Source organism: Chinchilla lanigera, unplaced genomic scaffold (assembly GCF_000276665.1).
Source record: "Chinchilla lanigera isolate Chin_1 unplaced genomic scaffold, ChiLan1.0 scaffold00016, whole genome shotgun sequence".
In the NCBI taxonomy this organism is placed as follows: domain Eukaryota; kingdom Metazoa; phylum Chordata; class Mammalia; order Rodentia; family Chinchillidae; genus Chinchilla; species Chinchilla lanigera.
In genome coordinates, this window is record NW_004955417.1 from 12,289,329 (window position 1) to 12,312,776 (window position 23,448).

Genomic DNA, 23,448 nt, shown 5'->3' on the forward strand with positions numbered 1-23,448 from the left:
CCGGGTGATTTAAAGTAAAAGAGAAAAGTCCTTGTCCCCCTTGTCGTTCTGTCTTCTGCTTGCATACATTGTTCTTTCCAAAGTAATTCTGTGCTGGGTTTGGTGGCACATGCCTATGACCTCAGCACCCTGGGAGCCTGAGGCAGGAGGATGGCAAGTTTGAGCCTAGCCTGGGCCACTTAGCAAGACCTTGTCTCAAAAGGGGGTGAAGGGCGGCTGGGGAGGTAGCTCAGCGCAAAGGTCTTGGGTTCAATCCCCAGGAGGGGCAGGGATGGGGATAATTATGCCTCAGGTTTGAAATTTGCTTAGAGATCATCTTACTCTGGGTTTCCCTAAGGGAATTTAAACTCTCAAATAATCACCATCAAGAGAAGAAGCAGGTGTAAGGGCTTCTCAGAGGGCCTCTAGCCTGAGGAGATATAAATGTGTTGCTGTCAGGGAACTTCTGCATTTTGTTCAAAGAGTTGTGCTTCCCTAATGGTCAGGCCCTTGCATTAATTACTCAGGACTGTTTCTGGTGAATCAGGCAGTGATCTTATTTTACAGTTTCTGAGGTAGTGTTTTAAATGCCAGCTCTCCTCCTCTATTTCTTTTGAAATCAAGCTTGCTCTTAATGTCTGACTCAGAATGACGACTCCTAGATGGAAGGGTTGATAAAATAAAATGTGTAGTTTTAAAATTAAAATAAGTCTCGTACAACTGCAGCCCAGAAGAGAAACAGCATGGCTTTCTGCATTGCAGCCTACCACCTTCCTTATTTCTCCTGTGTAACCAGGAAAAGGAGCCATCAGACAGCAGGTCCCCTTTTTCAGGCAACTTTAGTCACATTAGAAAGCTGAAGGTCTCCATTGGCACCCACCAGGAGGGCCCTTCCCCCCCCCCCCCATGACTCTTAAAACCTGAAGGGCAGTCAGAGGGAGCCGGGGAAGGGAAAGCTGCCCTACAGGTCCTGAGCAGCTTGTTGCGGGGGTCGGGTGTGTGGGAGAGGCTTTGGGGTGAAGCAGTGGTGGCAGCGTGTGGTGCCCACATGCTGCCCAGGCGAATGCTGCGGTGCATGGCTCCTCCTTCGTGTGCCCCTGGCACTCTTGGGATCTTCAGCGGGCACTTAATGGAAATAGCTGAGGGTGGATTGACCCAAATGAGCAAAGTTATCAAGGTTCACAAACAGAAAACCGGACAGCCTCATCCTTCATTTTGATGGTAAAGATGGTATTTTTAGGGAGTGTTTCTACTAGGATGTACTTAAAATGTTACATTGTAAAATTTCAAAGTTATAGCTGAGCATGGTGGAGCACACCTATAATTCCAGCGAGGTTTGATGACTGACATAAACTCTGGAGTGGGTTTTGTCACTACTTCCTGAAAGGGCCACCTGTCTCTCTCTCACCTTTCCAGGCAAAGACCCTGGGGCAGTGGCGGGCTTGCATCTCTGGAGGCCCCCCTGCCCTGTCCCGGCTCCTCCCTGCCTTGCTTCCCAGTGGATCCCAATCCCCATTAGAGTAAGACCGCTTGAAGCCCCCCACCACCCTGAGCAGCTCCCTGGGTGAGTGGGGTCCCTGCTCACCACCCTGTCCTCAGCGGCACCAGCCTTAACAGTCCCTGCTCCTCTCTGTCCCTTTGCACTCCTGGCCTGGGAGCCAGTCCCGCTCCAAGCCCGGGACTCCCATCTGCTGTCCCTCCTGAGTGACCCAGTCCTTTGGGGCAGGGGCACCTGGAGGCACAGGTGCTGCTAACCACTCAGCACGCCGACAGAGTAGACTGAGCACCGTGGGGGAGCCGTGGGAGCTGCGTGACCCTGGGCAGGTCCCTCTGACCACAGTGTCCTCATCTGCACAGGGGGTGCAGCAGTGGTGCCCTCACCCCACGGGGCCAGGAGCGCACAGAGGTCACGGGGAGGGTTGTGTCAGTCCGTACCTGGTGTGCACGCAGGTGTGCTCCGGGAAGCGCTGGTGACTTCATTGCTGTTGCTCTTGACAGTGACATCATGCAAGTGATTGTAAATGTCGATTGGCCGGGAATTCTGCTACAAGGCAAATAATGGGTCATAAAATGTTAGAGTTGGACCTAAGTGGAAACCATAGAGAAAGCTGTGGTCCCATGTTATGTCCAGAAGGTAAATTTTGTAGTATTGCTGGAGTGGTCTGCAAGCCAGGCAGTCACCATCACCCTGAAGCCACTGATGGTGACAGTCAGCGGCCATCAGCTGACATCAGCAAAGAAGAGCATTTGCAAAAGAAAATTGTGTGAAAGGTGTAATTGTAGCCAGCGGTTTCCCAGTGACTTCAGATAAACTTACGACATTACCTGGAAACGGATTCTGATTTATGTGCTTCCCTGTAACTTTGCGAGAAGGCAGGAGCTGATTAAAAAGAACTATAACTGTGCTTCTTCCCTGAGCCCTCAGTGTCAGAGCTTGGAAATGGAACAGATTTGGATATGCTTTGAGATGAGGTCCTCCCTGACCACACTCGCCCTTCTTGACATCCAAAAGCAATACAGGTGCCAGATGCATTTTGAGAAGGCCGGGACCCCGCTCACCCTCTGAGCTGTTAGCCGCTAAACTCAGCAACCAAATAGATATAGGTAGCAGGCGATCCTCAGCACTGATTTGAAAAAGATGAACTTGATTCATTAAAAGAGAATAGTTAAAATACTATGTGTTTGCCTTTTTCACACCGAATTCCAGAACAGAATAAAAATTACAGTGTAATGTTTCTCCTCCCGCAAGATTCCAGGTTGGCTGGACTTGGTGGGACACACCTGTAATCCCAGAATTTGGGAAGCTGAGGCAGGATGATCACCATGAGTTGGAGGCCAGCCTGGACTACATAGGGAGGCTACCTCAAAAGAAAAAAAAAAAGAAAGAAGAAAAGAACAGAACATGGACAGGCTTACAGAAGTAAGAGGATGTGGTCACCAGACCACACATCTAGGGAGAGGCACTACACCCAGATGTGGTCGAAGGGGAAACCTCGAGCCAGCATTGGCTACACTTGCCTGCTACAGTTCCGCAGGGGACTCTCAACAGAGATGTCACTGCCATGGGCCCCAGGAGGAGCATGCTGCCCCACAACTGTCCCTGCTGGCCAGGGTTGCAGAAGCAGAGAGGGGTGAGTGCTGTCCTCCCTGGCCTGTCGCCAGGTACTGAGTTCAGGTCTGCACAGGCAGAACCATAGAGCCAGCCCTTGCTATGAAACGCAGGAAGATGCCCTGGTGTCTCCCCTGGACATACAGGATTCAGGTGTGGGAAGGCTGTTCAGAAAGTGTGGGAGCCCTGGACACGATCAGCACCCACCCAGGCAGTGCTTTTCTCTGAGTTGTGACCTCCTGCTGGTGGTACATTGATTTAGTAGGTCAAGGCCTGGGAAATGAGCTAGCCCGCTAGCTTGCTTTTTCCTCTTCCTCTTCTACTTCCCCTCGTCTCCCTCCACAGAAGAGGAAGTACCCGTGCATTGTTTGTATCTGGCTGAGTTTTCTCCCCAAGAACCTGCGTCCTACCTGCGTCCGTTGTGTGGAATCTGTCTAAGCTGGGCTGCTGTGTCTGTCTGCCACATTCCAGGTGTTTTGTTACCATGTGTCAAAATCAGAAGCCACTGTGATGTGCTCACGGGTTTGTTTTCAGTGCAGTCCACATCTCACTTTTGGTTTTGTTTTTGAGACAGGGTCTCACTCTGTAGTTCAGGCTGGCCTTGAACTCACTAGCCCAGGCTGGCTTGGAACTCATGGTGACCCTCCTGGCTCAGCCTCCCATGCTTGCTGGAATTACAAGTGTGTGCCCCCACACCTGGCTTTCCCTTGTTTTCAAGGCACAGTGTTTGCTGTGTTTCACCCACCCCCACTACCTCCTTTCCCACTCTTCCCACGGTCTCTGCATTGACCTACATTGCTTACAAAGTCTTACAGAGTTGTCGAGGCTGAACTCAAACGTGTGATCTTCCTGCCTCTGCCTCCTAGAGTGCTGGGATTACAACCATGTGCCTCCACGTCCATCCTCCCCACTATTATACACAGACACACAGCCCTCAAGCCCACACTTGAGCTGTACTGGTCCCTTTGCCTGGCTCTGAGCCAGCTGGAGGATTTCACTCGTGAAGTTACAGTATACATTTTATGCAAGCACACACACCCCAAAGAAACAAACGTAGCGGAGGTCAGCCTGGTGACCTACTCACCACTACAACATTGTTTCCACGGGAAGTGATTTTCCCACTTCTGCGAAGTTTAAAACTCTGGGTTGTGGAGATTAATGATGTGATGTGGTAGTGACAGTTGTTACAATGTGGGTAAAACAGTTCAGTGTCCACTTTTTCTAAGTGTTTTGTAGCCAAGACCGAGCAATGGAGAGCTGTTTCTTATTACCTGTACGTAGTTTCCATCTCCCTTTTCAAACCAGCTCGTTCTAACTTTGATTTCTGTCCACAGGTCCCTTTACTCGACCTCATCCAGCCATATGGCGAATGGTTTTTGGTGAGTCCATTAGTAGATGTAAAAATGTCTGCTGCTTTTTAAAAATTGTCTTAAAGATTGTAGCAACTTGACTTACCCTGCCACCGAGCACATTTTTAGTTCGGTGTTCTAGTGTCCTTTGTTCTACTAAAGTTCTCCCACGTAAAGTACTGAAGACGGCTCAGACTCTCCAGTACTGAACTGTCCCCACTCCACCCGCGCCCTCTGATGCCACCAGTGTGCTCAGGGCTGGACGTAAGTGAGTACTGCTGGTTTGGCTTCATGTGTAAAAACAGCTGATGCAAAACTAAAGCAGTTCTCATACTAGCATCAGCGTGCCAAGAGCTGTACCTTCCGGGGCCTATGGGGTCAGGGCTGTGGGTGGCCGTGCCCTCCCTCCCTTCCCCCCACAGGCTGCCTGAGCTCCGGCCAGGCCTGTTGGAAGGCCCAGGAAGCTGGCCGAGCTGCAGTGTGTGCCCGCGCTGCATTTCATTCCCACCACGGACACAGGACGTTCCCTCCCCCACTGCGGCTGCCTGCAGCTGAGTGCTGAGCCAGGCTCGGAAGAGGAGCTGTGATGGTCCAAGGTCATTGGTATCAGTGTCGAGATGCCCCGTATCAACATTTTAATTGCAGGAATTCAGCAGAAAGAATGACAGTGCTCCGATGTGTTTTCAAATATTTCTGAAATACAATACACAGCCCCTGTCTTGTTACAATGTGTTTCTAGCTTTTCTTTTTTAAACGACATGGTGTGATTATTAGGATAGCAATTATGATACAGCATGACAGTAAAACAAGACTTGCAAGGGCTAATCGGGGGCCCAGTCTCAGATAAGTGGCCCTGGGCCCCCTCCTACCTCAAACCTGGAATACAGAAGTGGCCTCTAGACTAGGGTGGCCCTACGCAGCCTGGCCTGCTTCCTGTCTTCTCCCTCAGCTTCCTGAATTATCACCCAGGATGTCTTACTTGCTTCCTCCTGGAGAGAAAGTTGGAAATTCTGGCTGTGGCCCCAGTACCTCCTGTCACGTCAGTAGCACTGGCTCCTGCCCCTCTGCACTAGCACAGTAGCCACTTTTCGGGTCCTGGGCATTTCTCTCTCCTGGCGCCTGCCAGCAGGTATTTCAGGCCTCAGCTTCAGTCCTTTTCTCAGAGACCGCTGTGCTGTCGCCCTCAGGATGAAACGGGCCTGTGCCTCAGGTCCCTCATTAAAGAAAATACTGTCGTGATAGGTGCCTGGACAGGCTGTGTGGCAGTGTTTTTGCAAGTTGTGTCAGTGAGCGCTGGTGTCTAGTGTGTGTTGTGTGTCTCTCTAAACCTGAGCCTGTCTGTGTTTCTCTCAGGACTCAGCGTGCTCTACTTCCTGTTCCTGGTCTTCCTCCTCTTCCTGAATTTCGAGCAGGTGAAATCCCTAATGTATTGGCTAGACCCAAATCTTCGATACGCCACAAGGGAAGCGGATATCATGGTAGGTACTGGTCAGTGGCCTCGTAGAGAAACTGGTGGACTCTTGGGTTAAGGGGTAGTGGACTTCACATTGCGGGTTGTTCTTCCTCCATATTTCCTGTACAGGTCACTAAAAGCCAGATGTCTGGTGGGCTGTTGAATTACATGGCTTTGCAGAGGCGAGGCAGTCCTGGGAAATGAAATCTCCTGCAGCAAAGGTGTACCCTGGGAGGGGTATGAACATTGCCACCAGAGAGCTTGAGCCTGAATTCTTTTCCGCCTCTATCATTTGTCCACTGTTGGACTTAGGGTGAAGTATTCACTAGCTTGTCCCCTTTATGAGGTGAAAATAGTAATTATATTTTGAGGAGTTGCTACAAATGAGACAGAGGGACGATACCCATGTGGTCCAGCGCAAAGCCTATGCAGGCCTCACCAGCACAGGCCCATCCTCTGCACCTCTGCTCCTGCTCCAATGCCACAGGGGCCCACTGTAATGACACATTTTTAATTAAACCGCGCAAAACAGCTTTTATTCTTGGCTGAGACTATCTTGACCTTTACTGAAGAGACTACTCGCATGTGAAAAGTCAACTTTTTCTCCCTACACTCATTAGTGCCTTTCTTGCCACTGAGACACAGTACCCAACACCTACAAGTTAAAGGATAAAAGATTTTTTGGCTCGCAGTTTGTAAAGATTTCAGTTCACAGTTGGCTGGCTCCAAGGCAGGGCGGCATGGCTGAGGGGCCTGGCAGAGGAGAAGCTGCTCATGTCTTGGTAGGGACACAGAGGGCGAGGAGCCTGGGAGAGAGAGAAACCCTTCCAGGCTATGCCCCCAGTGACTGCCTCTTCCAGCCAGATCCTATCTCCTACCAGCAGGTCAGCTGAAGGCCATATAAACCAGTCACCTTCCAAATCCCCTGCCTATGAGCACCATGGCTCTTGCAGGGAAGCTGGATGTAAGCCGTAACACTCACCATGAACACTGTGACCAGATGTGTGTCCGTATCCTGCACCAGTTAATTCTCCAGGTCTGCCGGCACCTGCTGGGGGATGGAGAGTTTCATTTCATTCTGCTACTACCCGGAGCCTGTGTCAAATCCCACAAATTAAGGGCTCAGTCCCACAGGACTGCCCACATTTTAGATCTAAATCATAGGTTTAGGTTGTTACCTGCGCCCTTGACAGCCAACCCCAAACAGGAAGTTCCAAGCATGCTCATTTGTTAAGATGGCTCACAGAACTCAGGGAAGCACTGACCTTACCAGGTTATTATGGAGGATACGACAGAGGACACAGATAAGTGAGCAGCTGGGTGATGAGACACATAGAGAGAGGCCTGGAAGGGTCCCAAACTCCCCATGGAGTTGGGGTGTGTCATGTGGACATGTCACGTTGCCCAAAGCTGTCCACATCCCATACATAGTTCAGGGACTTTGGTGAAGAGCTCATCACAGATGTGATCATTTGTTACCATCTCCAAATCCTCTCTCCCTCCCTGCAGGATGAGAGGTAGCTCTGAAGGCTTTAAGCCTGTGATTAGGGATTGGTCTCTGTGGTGACAGCCCCTGTTCATGAGCCTGCCAAGAGTTGCCTTGCCAGAACAAAGGATGCTCTTATCACCTGGTAATTCCAGGGGGTTAGGAGTTAGGGTTAAAGACCAAATACTAGAACAAAACGTGCTCCTAGTAGCACCTTACACTCAAGAAACTACAAGGGCTTTTGAAAGAGCTCCATGCCAGGAACCAGACAAAGACCAAAATCAGTATCACCCTATTTAATACTGTAATGTTTTTTTCTGGTTTTTTATTTGGGTTTTTTATTTTTGTTTTGTCTTTGTTTTTGTTTTGGGGTTTTTTTTCCTAATATTTAATACAGGTTGAAGAAAAACCTTCGGGTGCCCAGGGAGATTAGAATAGCATTTAGGTCACAGACATACAGTACTTTCTTTGACAAACAAGAAATACCATCATGAAGGGACTTAATAAAAGGTCCAAGAAGTGGTCGTTCCACCCTAGTTGACCCTGGTCAGGTCTTTCTTGGAAGAGTGTTTCTAAATTTTTAACTTTCTTAAAGAGATACTATTAAAGCAACTACAAGTTTGCAGAATTTATAAGTCACAGGGAAAAAATGTTTTAGAATTTTTCAGTCTAAGGAAAATAATGGCAAAAGTTGAATGACAGCTCATAATGATGATGATGTTAGTATTAGTCAACCTTCCATTGCTGTAACAAAATTCCCTGAACAATTTATAAAGACCAAAGGTTTGTTTTGGTTTATAGTTGTTTGGTTGGGCCTGGGGCAAGGCAGCACATCCTGGTGAGAGCCTGTGACAGTACAAGCTGCTCATCTCATATCAGCCATGAAGCAGAGAGGGGACACAATGACGTCACACAGTCTTCAAAAACCCCTAGAACCCTCCAACCCCTAGAACCTCCACCAAGCCCACCATGCGGAGTCCACCTCCTTCTGATAGCACTCAGCCTTTAATACATGCCCTTTGGAGATATTCCAGATGCAAACTATATCAATAATGCGAATGATGGTAACCGTAGGGCCAAGAGTGGTTACTGAGATTGCTGGGTACTTTATATGCCTTCTATCTTACCAGCCTCACGCATGCATACTCGGTATTCATAGCACATTTTGCAGAAGAAAGAGCAGCTTCAAATGCTGCGTAGCCCTCACTGTCCTCCAGACCGGTTCTTTTCCATTTCAGCTGAGCTTCCAAGTGTATAGTTTATATACTAAGATCTCCATGCTTGCAGGAATCTTATGAGATAGAAATTGAGAGAATGATTCTCCAGATTCCCAAACAACTTTTTAGGCTTTTTGAGCAAAGTACACCGACATGCAGGGAGTTAACCCTGGTGTCTCCCTTGATCCAGTTTGATGGGAAGAAACCTAATCGAAAAGTGTTCTTGCCATCTAGCGTTCTTAGGAATTTAACGACATCTGAATGTCCCAGTTACAGCTCAAAGGTAGCTGCAGCTGGCCTTTAAAATCATGTCTTCCTATATTGACTAATTTTTTCTTGTCAGGCCAAGCAAAGCATGAGGCTGCTTGCAGTCTCCTGAGTTCTGGCAACTGAAAAGCCCCCTCCTTACCACCCTCCTCACTTTCCACTTCCTTAAGGTAGTCTTGCACAGTTCTGAGGAGCTGTTCGCTGATGGCTGTGGAACAGTGCCTCTGCTTTATAGGATTTGCGGAAAGGAGAAGTTCCTTCATACGAGACAGAAAGCCTGTGACTCACTGGTTCCTCAGTCCATCTAGTTTTCCCACTCCTTCACCCATTCCTGATCCTAATAGGTTCTGGGCCATGGAAACTCAGGCTCCTTTTTTCCCTTAGAATTTCTATTTTAAATTGGGTTTGGATGGAGGGCATTACTGAAATCCCATTAGAAGCAAATTTTCAGCCAAGCGTGATGGTTCATGCCACCCGTAATCTCAGGAGTCTAGGAGGCTGAAGCAGGAGGATTCTAAGCTTGAGATTAGTTTGGGTAATTTAGCAACTGAGACCCTGTCTCAAAATTTTAAAAAGGGCAGGGGATGTAGCTCAGTGCAAAAGACCCGGGTTCAATTCCCCAGTACTGGAAAAAAAAATTTTTTTTTTCTTACCTTATTGTCTAGATGGTTTGCTGCTTTTTAAAATACTGATTTTGGGCTGAGGGTATATAGCTCAATTGTGAGATACTTGCTTAGTGTTCACAAGGCCCTGGGTTCAGTCCTCAGCAGCAGAATAAAATAAATATTGGTTCTGTCTAAAAATATATGTGGTAAGCTTCAGCCAAGCTTTGAGAGCACACCTCAGAGTAAGTCAGTTGTTCTGCCCCAGTGGCCTTCCTCGTAGTAGATACCAACTGAGCTTTTCCTATGCCCCAATTCCGTGCTTAGTGAGGGGGCCGGCGGCCATGTGCCCTGGACTCTTGGGGTGTAGGGTCTCCACAAAGGCAGACTGTTGGCCATTGAACGCTTAAGACAACTTCAACGTTGTAAAAATCTTTAAGCCTATGCAAGAGTAGAAGGGATCCTTAGTCCCCAGGTATCCAACACCCAGCTTTGACAACTGTCACCATATGCCCAATGCTTTTTCATCTCTTCTTCCCCATTTTAGATTTCTTTTTTTTTTTTTTGTAGCCCAGGCTGGTCTTGAACTCGCAATGATCCTCTTGCCTCAGCCTCCTGAGTGCTGGGATTACAGGCGTGCGCCACCACACCCCGCTCCCCATCTTAGATTACTTTTAAATAGTTCTCAGAGATTAAACCTAAAATATAAGGACTCTCTCTTTTAAAACATGAAAATTACATTTCTGCATACGGTCAGTGTTCACATTTCAGCTGGCTGATGAATGCTTTTTCTAACTGACTTGCTGCACGGGTAGCATTGGAGGCATCTGTTTTGATCAGTAGTTTCCCTCCCTCTGCACATTTTCTTTTGCTGTAAAGTTTATTTGTTGAAGAAATGATATTATTTATTTGGTAGCTTCTCAAGTTTGGAATTTGCAGCTCGCATTTGCGGGTGTCGCTGGGTGTTCCCCTTTGCCCTGCATTTCCTCCGCACTGGCAGTTGCAGGTAGAGACTGGGTGGCGCTCCAGACTCCAGACCCGTTTGTGCAGTGCGGCAGCCTCCTAAGGTGGTGCTCTGTGTCTCACTGCAGGGCACAAGGTGTCCGTCCACTGGTCTCTCTGTAACGTTAAGATTGACCGACAGTGGGTTCAGGGAGTCAGCATGGACTTTAAGATCTGACGCGCTGTCAATTACATGGGTGGCTTCAGAAGGGGGAAAAAAGAAACTAAAGAATCGCCCATTGCAATACATTGAAATATGCATCCTGTTTCCAAAATAATATAGCGCGAAAAGGGCACGTCATAGAACCAAGGCAGCACAGTTACCTCGTGAGGTTGCAGGGCTGGAAAGGAAAAGGAGTGGGTGCTGTTGGCATTGAGAAGCGGAATCCAGCCTGAGACGCCGGTGAAGGTGTCTAAAAGAGCTGAGTGCAGGCTGGCAACTAAAGGGTGGGAGGAGCTAGCCAGGCAAAGCAGGGAGTGTTAGTGACTCCATACCGGGGACAGCCAGGATGGGGTAGAGCTGGCTTAGTACGGGGCTGAGGAGTACAGCAAGGCAGAGACTGTGCCTGAGGCTGGGGAGGCTGCCAGGGCTGAGCCAGTTCCGCTCAAGAGTGCATTTTATTCCAAATGTAATAGAAGGCCATGGGAGGTTTATAACCAAGGGGCTTACATGGCTTGTGTTGATGTTTTAGGGAGTGAGTCAGTACCCTTCTCTGCAGTTCAGTTTAGGAACAGGAAGAGCTCAGAATATCAGCTTATTTCTCCCTATAAAAGCTGAGTGGAGCAGATGGCTTTAGACCTAACCACCTAAGCTGCGTAATAGCCCCCACTCCAGATCTAGGCAGATTTGATGCCGTTAGCCTGTCGGATGCCCACTAGCTTCTGCCACAAGACAGGCCCGTCCTTGTGAGGGAGCAAATAAAGCCTGTGCTGTCTGAGGGCAGATAATTTTCAGACAGAATACTCAAAAGAGATTGAAGCCTTTTCTTTTCCCTAGATCACCAATTCCTCCACAGGGGAGTGAGAGAGCTAGGACTGCAGGCCTGCAGTGTGCAGGAGTTCGGGGCCTTCCATGCGCAGAAGGATGAGTTACTAACCACGACCCGTCCCCAGCACACACATTTGTACATGTGCACACGCATGCTGACGTACGCATGCACAATGATCTGACTGATGACTTTCAGGACAGTTTTGTTTGTCATGAAGAAATTACAGGAAGCAAAGGCAGATACTTGTTTACACATTGGGCAAGCAAGGCCAAAGTGGGGGACAAAGACGAAGCTCTATGAGGTGCAGGTCTGTCTGTATCTCGTTCTGCCATGCACCCACCCGCCCCTGCCTCCTTCCAGTCTCCGGGGCTGGCCAGGCTTTGACTTTGGTTAAAGCCTGGCCCCCTTGGTCCTCATGCCTGCGCCTGCATGTGGCTCCCCACCTGCATGCAGAACAGTTGGCTCTGTGTCTCCATTGGTTTGGATTCCCTGGATTCAACCAACCACAGATTGAACATATTTAGGGAAAAGAAAATTTTGTCTGTACTTAGCATGGCAGACTTTTTCTTGTCAGTTATTCCCTAAACGATTATTCCCTAAAGTTATTTGCATAGCAGTTGCATTGCATTATCAGTAGTCTGGAAGTGATTTAAAGTCTACAGAAGACTACATGTAATATGCAGATTTTTTTTCCTTCTGGGAATTCGGCCTTGTGCTTTCCAGGCAGACCTTGCGCCACTGAGCTACATCTCGGCCCTTATACGCGGATCTGACACTATTTTGTATAAAGACTGAAGCATCCTAGGATTTTAGCACCTCAGGGTATCCTGGAACCAGTCTCCTGGGAGACCAAGGGACAGCTATAGACTACAGTCTGCAGTGCCCCTGGCCTTCCCAGGATCAAGACCTCAGGGGCTACTGTAGGTGATGAATTAGCAAACCTGCTCATTCATAATTCTAATGCTGATGTATGCACTTGGCTTTTTGTGATTTATTTTTTGGTACTGGGAATCGAACTCAGGACCTGGTGCTTGCCAGGCGCTGAGCTAAACCCCTGGCCCTCCATCTCTGTGATTTTTTTTTTTTTAATGTCCCCCTATAATTGAAGCATAAAAGCACAAAGGTCTCTACCTGTGATTAAAAGTAGCTTTCTGCAAATAGACCTGCCCCTTTCCTTTTCTAGCCCTTAGCAGTAGCCTGTTCCAGAATACAAGAAGAGTAGAGAGGTTAAGGAATTTGGGGTAGTGGCAGCCTAGTCCGTACATCACCCAGTCAGCCTCAGGGTGTTTCCCTGTCGGCCTGGGAGCCCCTGGAAAAGTTGTTGCTGTTCCAGAGGCTGGGGGCAGACTTTTCCCCTCCTCACAGGGCCTAATCTTGACTGATCCCTTTGGAATTTTGTCTTCCTTTTTCCACGTTTCCCACTTACACCTTATAATGTATATGACAGGAATTTTTCCATTTAATTGATCATAGATAGATATCTGCCAACTCTTGCTACCTCCTATCAGATTAGTTTGGTGAGAAAAAGGATATCAAGCGTAGAGATTGCTGAGAAATACATCATCGTACAGCCATAACTACCTTGCTTAAATAAGGAGTGTATTCAAAACAAAAAGATACTAAAAAAGGAGTTCAAATTCTTAAACACTTTGGAATTCTTTTGCATTTAAATGATGTAGCATCTGATACACTTTCGGGCGGGAGATTCTATTTTTTTTCTTTTCATTTCTGAAGTTGAGTGATCTAGTTCTTTTCTAGGATGAGCATTCAAGGCTTTATGTTCTCCTTAAACTTCCAGTTAACCACTGTAGTTTTGATATGTGGTACTTTTACCATCACTGGACTCAATTTTTTGAACTTAAAAAAAGCATTATGATTTCCTGTTTAATGCATGATTTTTAGATTTCCGAAGGTGTTTGGATTCTGCAATTTATGTTTCTGTAACTGACTTTAACTTTCGTTTCTGTTCCTGCTCTCTGGTCAGGTGACGTGGTGTGTGAGATGCCACTTGTTAATCTGTGTTGAACCTTTGTCAAATCAGTGTGCTTTTCATTTTAACCCAGTGTTTGCACATCAGAGCAAGGCAGTCCTCTCCTATAAAACGCTTGATGCTTGTCCGTTTAGTCAAAAAATCTCTCTTTAAAAACTTTTTAAAATGGAACACGGCGTATCATCTGTCAGGGTGACATTTGTTCATTCACTGACTGAATCCTGGGAGCAGGTTGATTCCTAGGGTTCAATTAGTAAGCCCCCTTTTCCTGTGAAATAGGAGTACGCGGTGAACTGCCACGTGATCACCTGGGAGAGGATCGTCAGTCACTTCGACATATTTGCCTTTGGGCACTTCTGGGGCTGGGCCATGAAGGCCTTGTTGATCCGGAGCTATGGTCTGTGCTGGACAATCAGTATTACTTGGGAGTTAACTGAGGTAAGATGGGACTGCGCAGTGTGGGCGTCTGAAGTGTCAGAAGAATAGAGTTGTCAGGTTTTTGTCTGTTTGCCAACCTCAGGTTCAAAACTGTTTACACTGATCCATGAGAATATTCTGTGCCCTTGTTTAATAAACAAAACTCTTCTTGTCTGTTTAATAAAGTATGTTCTATTCTACAAGTCTTAAAGTGAAACAGATAAAATGAAACTAAAGAAGGAAGTTGAAATCACAAGTGAGACAAGTAAATGATCAGAGGAGATCTGCTTGGAAATAAAAAGGTTGGTTTCCCCACGCAGTGGTTCCCAGTCTGAGAGATGTGGAATTAGGTATCCAGGCATTCGAAGGGTATCGAAGGTTGTAGCTGAAAAATGAATTTGCAACAGAGCACTGTATCTCAGTGATTGAAAGAGTTTGTCTCAGTGGCAGATGGTATATTCTTAAAGACTATTAGCAAAATGAAATTTGGAGAACTAATTCATGATTGTTAGGCTTACATTGTTCTTCGAGAACAGAATTTGGCCGCATCCTCAGTCCATTCCTGGAGCCAGTTGGACCGTCACACGGCAGAGCTTCTGCTCTGGACACGGCTGCTACACCCTTTGTTTTGGACAAAATAGTTTCCGTTCCGCCCTGCTCTTCCGGGAACATCCTCATCCCCGTCTCTGCCTTGTGAAATCAGCCGCTCCTGTCCTTACTGTCCCCATGCAGTACGTCTTCCTTCTAGAATCCTACTCCACTTGTCCCCAGAATAGATCTGCTCTGTCCCCACAGTACTGCATTTGTGTCACCACAGTAACGCTGGCCTTAGTCTCCCTTCCTTTGTGGTTCTGGTTGTGACTACGCATCCAGCTCTTCCCCTTCAGGTCCGCAGCCTTGTATTCCTTTGGTCTTCCCACTGTGCACATCGTGTGCCTATTGGGAAGAGTGTCACTGTTGTGACTCCGGTAGGGCACTACGGCCTTTGCGGCTGTCATTTTCCTACCTCATATCACCCAGAGCTAATCTTTGGCTTTCACAGCTTATTCACTGATTTGCCTACATATCTACGGAATACTTCTGAGGTGGGTAGCTTAGCTTCTTAAGCTGATGTTTTTGAGGGTTAATGGCAATACTTTCTTGTGAGGTGTGAAAACTTTTCTCCTTTTTCCTCCTAGATCCTTGTGTCTCATTGGCCGAGGTGATTCCTTGGCAGTGTATTTTAAAAGAGGTGCTCTTGTGTCTGTTAAGCCCAGTATTCAAAAGGAAACACTATTTGGATAAAGTTGTCAGGCCAGGGATTTAGCTCAGTGGCACAGCGCCTCCCTGGCAAGCATGAGGTCCTGAGTTCAATTCCTGGTACAGAGTACACACACACACACAAAGATATCCCTGGATAAAGTTGTTTGCAAACCTTCTGCAATATAAATACAGGAGTCAGATTATAGACTGTGATTTTTTTTTTTTTTATACGTTAGGAAAAAAATAACATTTTCTGGAACAGTGTGCTATACAATACAAAAGGAAGTGTGTCTTTCTGCATGGTGCCCAGTTTGGTCATTGTGCTGTTCGTGGTCTGTGCCCTGCAGCTTTTCTTCATGCATCTCCTGCCCAATTTTGCTGAGTGCTGGTGGGACCAAGTCATTCTGGACATCCTGCTCTGCAACGGCGGCGGCATCTGGCTGGGCATGGTCGTTTGCCGGTTTTTAGAGATGAGGACCTACCACTGGGCCAGCTTCAAGTAAGTCCTCTTCTCAGGCACTAGTCACAGTGTTGCCTGCTGTGTGCTTTAAGTGCTTCACTGGCAGTCATCTTGAACACAGTCCTTTTGTTTTTGTTTGAGACGGGGTCTCGCTATGTAGTTCAGGCTGGCCTTAAACTCACTATATAGCTTAGGGTGGCCTCCAACTCATGGCAGTCTTCCTGCCTCAGCCTCCCCAGTGCTGGTGTCACAGGCATGTGCCACCACACCCAGCCTTGAGTATAGTCTTTTATAATAAGGAATAAATTCCACATTAGCAATTGAAACTCCTGTTATAAGCCTAATTTTAAACATTAACCGAGAGAATGCTAAGTCATTTATGATTTCCACTTTGTATATTTAGAGAGTTCTAACACCTCACCCACCACCCCCCTCTTTTTTTGGTGGTACTGGGGAGTGAATTAGGGCCCTTCACACTGAACTGTATCCCCACACCCACACACGCACACATCTTTTGTCATTTGAGATAGGATCTTGCTAAGTTGCATGGGTTCAAACTTGAAATCCTCCTACCTCAGCCTCTCAGAGTGCTGAGATTATAGACCTCTAGTCCAGTTTCTACTGGAGTCTTTGTTTCTGTACAGAACCTCCTGAGCCTGGCATTTAAGGTCCACCTTCTTCACAGCATTCTGGGCTTCTGCTCCAACCAGAACCTTTCACGGATCCTTGCTTAAGCATTCTAAGGCTTTCCTAGCTGGTGTCTCCAAATCTGTCCAAACTCCTCCCAAAAACCACTTCTAAAGACTTTCAAACCATGTGGTCAAGTACAAACACAGCAATGACTCCACTTCTTGGGTGCCAAAATCTGTATTAGTCATTTCCCATCCCTGGGAATGAACACCCACAACTTATAGGAAGAGAGGTTTATTTTGATTCAGTTTCAGTGGGTTCAGTCCATGGTCAGCTGGCTCCAAGGTAGAGACTTTTTGGCAGAATGGATGGCAGAGGAAAGCTATGCACCAGCTGGTGGCCAGGAAATAGAGAAAGGAGGAGGAGGGGGCAAGAATACAACCTTCCAGGTCCTACCCCCAGCAGCCTGCCTCCTCTAACCCCCCTCCGAATGTGTGATACTGGGAGACATTTTAGATCTAAACCATAACAACCTCCTTGGGAGACAGATGCAGTGGGAAGAGTGTACTTGCTGATATCCACGTTCTTCCTGGGCTGACTCCAGCTTGTGGTCTTTAACGCCTCTAGTTTTCTGTCACCAGCTCCCGAGTTAGATTGCCCCGTAGCTCAGCAACACCAGATGGCAGTGCTGCACAGTGCCCTTATTGTGCAGTTCCCCATCCGGTGTTCCTTTGTTACCTGCCTCATCAGATACCCAGACCTTTGATGGAGACTAATCAAATGGAAAGGAATCTGAGCATTTGCTATAAAATCAGTGGACTTTTGCTCTTCCTTAAGTTTGTTTTGTTTTGAGACATGGTCTTGCTTTGTAGTGTAAGTTGGTCTTAAATTCACTGTGTAACCCAGGCTGGCCTTGAACTCACAGTGATCCTCCTGCCTCAGCCTCCCCAGTGCTGCAGTTACTGGTGTGCACCACCACATCTGGCTTTTTTCCTGATTTTTTTGTTCATTTGTCCCCTCCTTTCTTGTCCTTTTGGATTTTCAGTAGAACTATTGTCTTCTTACAGGGACATTCATACCACCACTGGGAAGATCAAACGGGCCGTGCTGCAGTTCACCCCTGCTAGCTGGACCTATGTCAGATGGTTTGACCCCAAGTCATCTTTTCAGAGAGTGGCTGGGATATACCTTTTCATGATCATCTGGCAGGTATTTGCACAAGGCCGTAGCTGGGGAAAAACAAAAGCAATCAGGGATTTAGAATTAGTGTTAGCTTCTGTGGCATAGCAGTTTAGAAGATAACGATATTCTTCAACTGACACATAGAATAATGAAGCAGGGTGCTCTTACACACCTGAGCTCTTCTTCATCATGAAGACGTGTTTTTAAAGGGATCTTTCAGCTAAACTGGACACAGATTAGATTCCTTGGAAAAGATCATGTGTAGCATCTGTCACTCAGTGGATTAAGCATTGGCTTGCTTTTGAGATTGATCATTCAAGACCAAAGTAACAAATGAGAAGGCTTTGCTATATTCGTCTTTCAGTGTGTGGTGGTCAGAATTGTACCAGCTCAGCTGTCCTGACTCTGGGAAATGCATAGAGAGGCAGGTCAGCTCCGCGGTCCCGTGGGAGCGGAGCCCTTTGGCGGCATGGGTCCCTCAGTGTTTTTGGAGGGGAGGGAAGCTGTGGTTACAAGGGGACTGTCTCCTAATGGAGGAGTCTACGTACCGGTCATGACCTTTCTGTAGCCCCTGCTTCTTGGTAGAGATGTGGAACTGGGCTCTGAGCAGAAGGCAGCCTCACCCTGGCTGCAGTCTTGTGCTGCTGCCAGGCGCTCCCTGTGTGCCGGCTTTAGGGAAATGCGCCACTGCCTCTGGGTGGACTTTAGGTCAACCCCTCATGCATGACTTGAAGAGCTGCCTTTGGCTGCACGAGCGTTCCACAGCCCCTGCTTCACGCTTCCTGCTCCAAGCTGTTCTTTCCCAGAGCCCTGGAGCAATAATAGGAAGCAGGAAACATGACAAATAGCTGATACCTTGAGCCCCCATGTGTTTTTCCACCCCTGACTCCTCTCCTGGATCCTCAGTTGGTCAGCACTTACGTGGTCCTGCCTGTTACTAGTTTGAACAGCAGCCCCTGGGAGACCCCATGTATCGTCTGAAAATGTGCAGAACGTAACTGATGATTTCTAACTGTAGACTCTCTGTGAGGGATGTTGGCCTATGATGTGCCAGGAGACTAATCTCTTCTCTTCCTTTTCAGTTGACTGAATTGAACACCTTCTTCCTGAAGCATATCTTTGTGTTCCAAGCCAGTCATCCATTAAGCTGGTGTAGAATTCTCTTCATTGGGTGCATCACAGCTCCCACAGTGAGGTAATTCTGGCTGTCACTTGAAGATGCTAACCTGCTCTGACTCCTGCCTGCCATAGTGAAAGTCACATCAGCTAGATTTTCCAGGAAAATGCCTTTCCAGAGAATTAAACACCCAGAGTATGAAGTAAATGTTTTGCTCTCAGACCTCAGTACATTTCCTGGGGCCTTAAAAAAAGAAAATATTGAATAATCAATGCCACACCAATAATGCTGTTCATTATTTCAGATCCTTTCACAATCTTTCACCGCTGGTCTTTTTTTTTTCTCCTTTTATGGTCTGTTAAAAAAAATACGAGTAGCAGTGACACTGAAGTTTCTTAAAATGAGATTATTGGAAAGATCACAAGTTCTCACAGTAGAATTGAAGTCATAGATGACATTGTTTTCAGAATGAGACTTTATTAGCCGTTTTAGGTCCAATTACACTATTGTCCTTGTAGTCCTCCAGGACACCTGTGGTGCGTGTTGAGGTTCTGTGCTCATGGAGGGCATGGAGGGAGGGGTCCCTCACCGACTGTCCCTCGCGGACACTGCGTGACCCAGTGCAATGCAAAGCCAAACATTTCCATGCATTTCATTTTTCTTATTTAGAAGTGGCATTTGGATTTTATAACTGACATAAAGTAGTGGCCTCGATCAGTAGCTACACCAAAGATCTTCCAAGATAGAAACGTAAACTAAGCATTTGAAAGACTTGGCTTTTCAGGAATGGTAAGGTTACTTGGGTCGTCGTTTTTAATATGCGCACAAGCTATCCAACTAGGGGGGTTCACTTCCCAGCTAGTATCTTTTCTTAACCCCCGCCTGTCCCCAAAAGAACTATATACCCACATCTGGAATTGAGCAAACCAAGCAAGACATGTCTGAGTCCTGTGGAGTTAAAGCCACAGGGTCCATTTCTCCTTTTTATTATGAATCGATCAGGACAGTGACAGCGTCCCTTTGAAGCAGGGTAGGCTAAAGTCCTTAATCTCGTAAATGCTGTTTTTCCTTGATGGTTTGGAGCCCTGCACCCTCCTTTAAAACAATTTAATTAGAGACTTTACATCTGTTTTCAGGAAGATTAGGAGCAGTTCTTATATAAAATTAGGAACAATCAATAAAGCCAGTAAGAGGAGAAAGAAATCTCTTCTTACTAAGCAAAATAGCACCTCACAGCTGATTTGCTGTGAAATTCCACTAGTGTTCATGTTCTAAACAAAAAACTGGAGACTTAAAAATTCAATGTTTTATACTTTGGAGAGCACCTCAAAATTTTTGTGAAATCACAATTTCTATTTCCTTCTTTAAAAACAGACAGAGAAACCACTTTCTGTACTGTCACTGCCCACTGTCGTTCTCATCCAAGTGGATGCGTCCACAGCGCGTCTCTGTGCAAAGTGCTCTAGAGGGTTTTAGAGCAGCCGTCTACTTAGCAGCGGCCAAGACCTCCTGGGAGAGGCAGCTCTTTTGGCTTCCAGACAAATCGTAGGCACCGCATGGCCTTTCCTTCCCTTTTCCTTAGACTTTGTGACCACTTTGAAGAGATGTTGAGCAAACATTCTTTTAATTTGATAATATAAAATGCAATAGAAGGGAACTGTTGCAAGGAAAAGAATGCAACTGAACTGCTAAAAGCAGATTGGGAATGGATGTTGAGTGCAAAGAAAACCTACATTCTTCACAACTAGAGTTCACTAGGGGCTTTCGAGTAAAGAGGTGGCATTTCACGTATGAGCTTTAGGTATCTGCAGCTTGATGCACATTCTTTTTTTCCCCTCATTTTTTCATTTACCACCTTACGCATGTGTGCAGTACATAATGTTCGTGTTCCTTGTGTGGAGTTGGTGTGTGTACACAGCACATCTTAATTCCCTTTTTGCCCCTTTCCTTCCCTACCTCCCCACTTAATGCAGAATTTTGTGTGCATGTTTCGTGTGCCTTTATGGTAGCTTTCATCAAAGCTTTCAGGGAGTCTGTGAGCCCCGAAACAGTGATGAGCTGATTCAGACGCTACCTCTGAAGGGGTGGGTTGCGTCTCGGGGCTGCTTGTGAGTCTCCAAGCCACGCAGGCCCACTCGGCAGCCTCTTACTACGTGTGCCTGCTGAGCGCTAGACACATGGCCACTTCACACAGAAATGTGCCATAGGAGCCAGACTGACGGCGTGTCACAGAGTCAGAACGAGCAATGTAGAATGCTCCCCTGCAACATCTAAATGTCTGTTTAAGTATTGGTTTGAATAACACATCTTTGTACAATGAATTCTATGTCCTCTTGAATGTGGCAGCTGGAAAGTTTAAAGGGTGTCTGTGGCTCATAGTTCGATTGCTCTGCGCATTTCAACATTTACAGTCCGTGGCATTCAGCGATAGCGAGGTGCAGCTAGGACTCCGGTCCAGTTTCCGAGGGCTAAAACATGTTTCTATTTCTTGCCCTGTCGAGATCAGAAACCCTTTGTCCTAAAAGTGCCAGAGGGGACAGTGAGTGAGCTGCGGAGTTGACCCTCTGGAGTCACCTCCTCGGACAGCGGCTGCCTCAGCCCCCTCACTGCTTCCACTCTGGCTGTAGGGGTCTCTTGGAACCAAGGCTGAATCAAGACCGCCTTTGCCAACAGTGTGGCTGTTCAAAGGGGGCTCCCCTCCCTCCAGCCTCGCCTGAATTTTGAGTCTGCCACAGGAGCATTTGACTAGGCCCTTGCTTTCTGTGTTCTTGAGTAGAACTAGACAGGGCAGCCGGGGTGTGTGGAGCCAGCAGGACGTTCTTTTCATTCTGTCAAGGTGACTTCGTGATATGTGCACTTAATTGGTTTTTCAGAAGCTCTCTGAGTTCTAACTTTGCCAACTTTGTTCTTTCAGGCAGTACTATGCTTACCTCACCGACACGCAGTGCAAACGTGTGGGGACACAGTGCTGGGTGTTTGGGTGAGTATCCTACAGCCAGGTTTCAAAGCCACCTGAGCACCTGAGTGTCTTGGGTATTTCCTGACCCCGTGTCAGGTGCCTTTCGGAGTAATCCCCTAGGAAGGCAAGTGAACAGGGTTTGCTCTTATTTTTACTGACAATCCAGTAAGTCCCTGGCTTGCAAACATTCATGTTGTAAACTTTCATAGCTGTACTATGTCAGACTCACTTTGTCAGCTTGCAGATGAATCCAACTTACAATTCTCCCAGAGTGGAACTCGTTTCTAAGTCAGGGACTTACTGGATATCCCTCACTTTTAACATTTACTTCCCTGATTTGACTTAAATTGGAGAAACTGGCAAATTACAGAGGGTGCAGAAATTGTTTTCTTTAAGAAAAAGTATTAGGAAGTCAACAAGAAGACTTCCCACATAGAAGACCTCAGAGATCTGGTCTCAGGTAATGAATTGGAGAGTGGCTCAGTTGCATTTCCTCCGAATGTCTTGAGTTTGGGACACGACTGCGTTGTGGGCTGACGCGAACGTCGTGTCACTGTGGCATCAGAAGGGCCCCTTGAAACAGCTGTGTGCCAGAGTACAATTTTATTCAAAGAATTAGCTCAACCACATGGTTACAATTTACTGTTTTGTCACAGATATAAATGCTCTATCATAGCTTAATATTATTTAATTGATGTGGGATCATAGACTAGTTTAACACCCCTCCAATAGCCCTGTTAAATATGTGCCCTGCCTTCAGTATTTCAGGAAAGTCATTCTTTCTACTTAAGCATCAACAATTTACCATCTCACTTAGTAAAGGAAGTTCCAGAGGTGTCCAGCAAATCTGTACCAGAAGTTTGGTTCCTGAAGTAGTGTACACACAAGACCTCATCTAGGTTCCAGGTGACAGTATAAAGAAAACAAGAAAACCCATAAGAAATCACTACTTCCACAGAGTTGTATACAGAATAGCCTTTTTTCAATTAAAAAGTGATGTAAAGCAGTGTGGTCCTGCCCACTTTTAATTCCAGCACTCGAGAGGCTAAGGTAGGAAGATCTCCCTGAATTCAAGGCCAGTTTGGGGTCCATGGTGAGTTCAAAGACAGCCTAAAATACATATATGACTGTCTCAGAAAACAAAAGAATGATGCACACACGTGGATAAAACTTCAGAAAAGAATGTAGAAGAAACTAAAGATCACCCAAAGAAGTCAGCTTTTCAGAGATAATGGCCAAAAGTTTTATTCTTTCAAAACATTTTTCTCTGTGTGTGCATGTGTGAATTCTTGTTCCACATTCTGCGGAGTTACTGTATTAGCTTTTCTCCTTGGGACACAGTGCCTGGCACCCACAATTGAAAGATGATGTTTACTCTGGCTCACAGTTTCAGAGGATTCAGTCCATGGACGTCTGGTTCTAAGGCAGGACCATCCGTGATGGAAGGGCGTGGTGCAGCAAAGCCACCTTGTTCGTGGCGGTCAGGAAGCAGAGCTGGGAGTAGTCTCAGAGAGAAAGGGGCCAGCACCATATGTAGTACCCGAGGTGACACCTCTGCGACCCAGCCAGACATCCCCAGGAGTGTGCTCCTCCAGTCCCCTGGGTGGCTCCCAAAGCAATCAGCTTGACACTGTCAGTCACATTACCTACAATTTTAAAGGATTAAAAAAATGTTGTTACTCTAACAAGATTTAGGCAAGTCCCACAGGAGACAAGGGGCCATAGTCATTTGTTTCTTCCAAAACCTGTGGTGTAAGCCGATTTCCCACCCTAGTGGCTGCAGCTTTAAGAATGATAAGGTGGGGGGCTGGGGATTTAGCTCAGCGGCAAAGCGCCTGCCTGGCAAGCGCAAGGTCGTGAGTTCAGTTCCTGGTACCGGAGAAAAACCAAAAAAAAAAAACAAAAAAACAAGTAAACAAATACGGATTTTAAAAATAATGAGAAAATAGGAAATAGAAACAATGTGTGCAGGCATGTTAACGCAGATTTAAACTAGTT

At 46.8% G+C, this 23,448-nt stretch overlaps 1 protein-coding gene across 1 annotated transcript in view; it reads left to right on the forward strand.

The window, feature by feature from the left end:
- The window catches only part of Ptdss1 (phosphatidylserine synthase 1), a 58,220-nt gene that overhangs the window by 20,421 nt on the left and 14,351 nt on the right, over window positions 1-23,448 (forward strand). Inside the window, exons 3-9 of the mRNA XM_005381833.2 lie at window positions 4,423-4,467; window positions 5,791-5,915; window positions 13,723-13,881; window positions 15,450-15,601; window positions 17,260-17,401; window positions 18,457-18,569; window positions 21,406-21,471. Coding sequence (XP_005381890.1) covers window positions 4,423-4,467; window positions 5,791-5,915; window positions 13,723-13,881; window positions 15,450-15,601; window positions 17,260-17,401; window positions 18,457-18,569; window positions 21,406-21,471 — 802 coding nt within the window. The remainder of the gene's footprint in view (window positions 1-4,422; window positions 4,468-5,790; window positions 5,916-13,722; window positions 13,882-15,449; window positions 15,602-17,259; window positions 17,402-18,456; window positions 18,570-21,405; window positions 21,472-23,448) is intronic.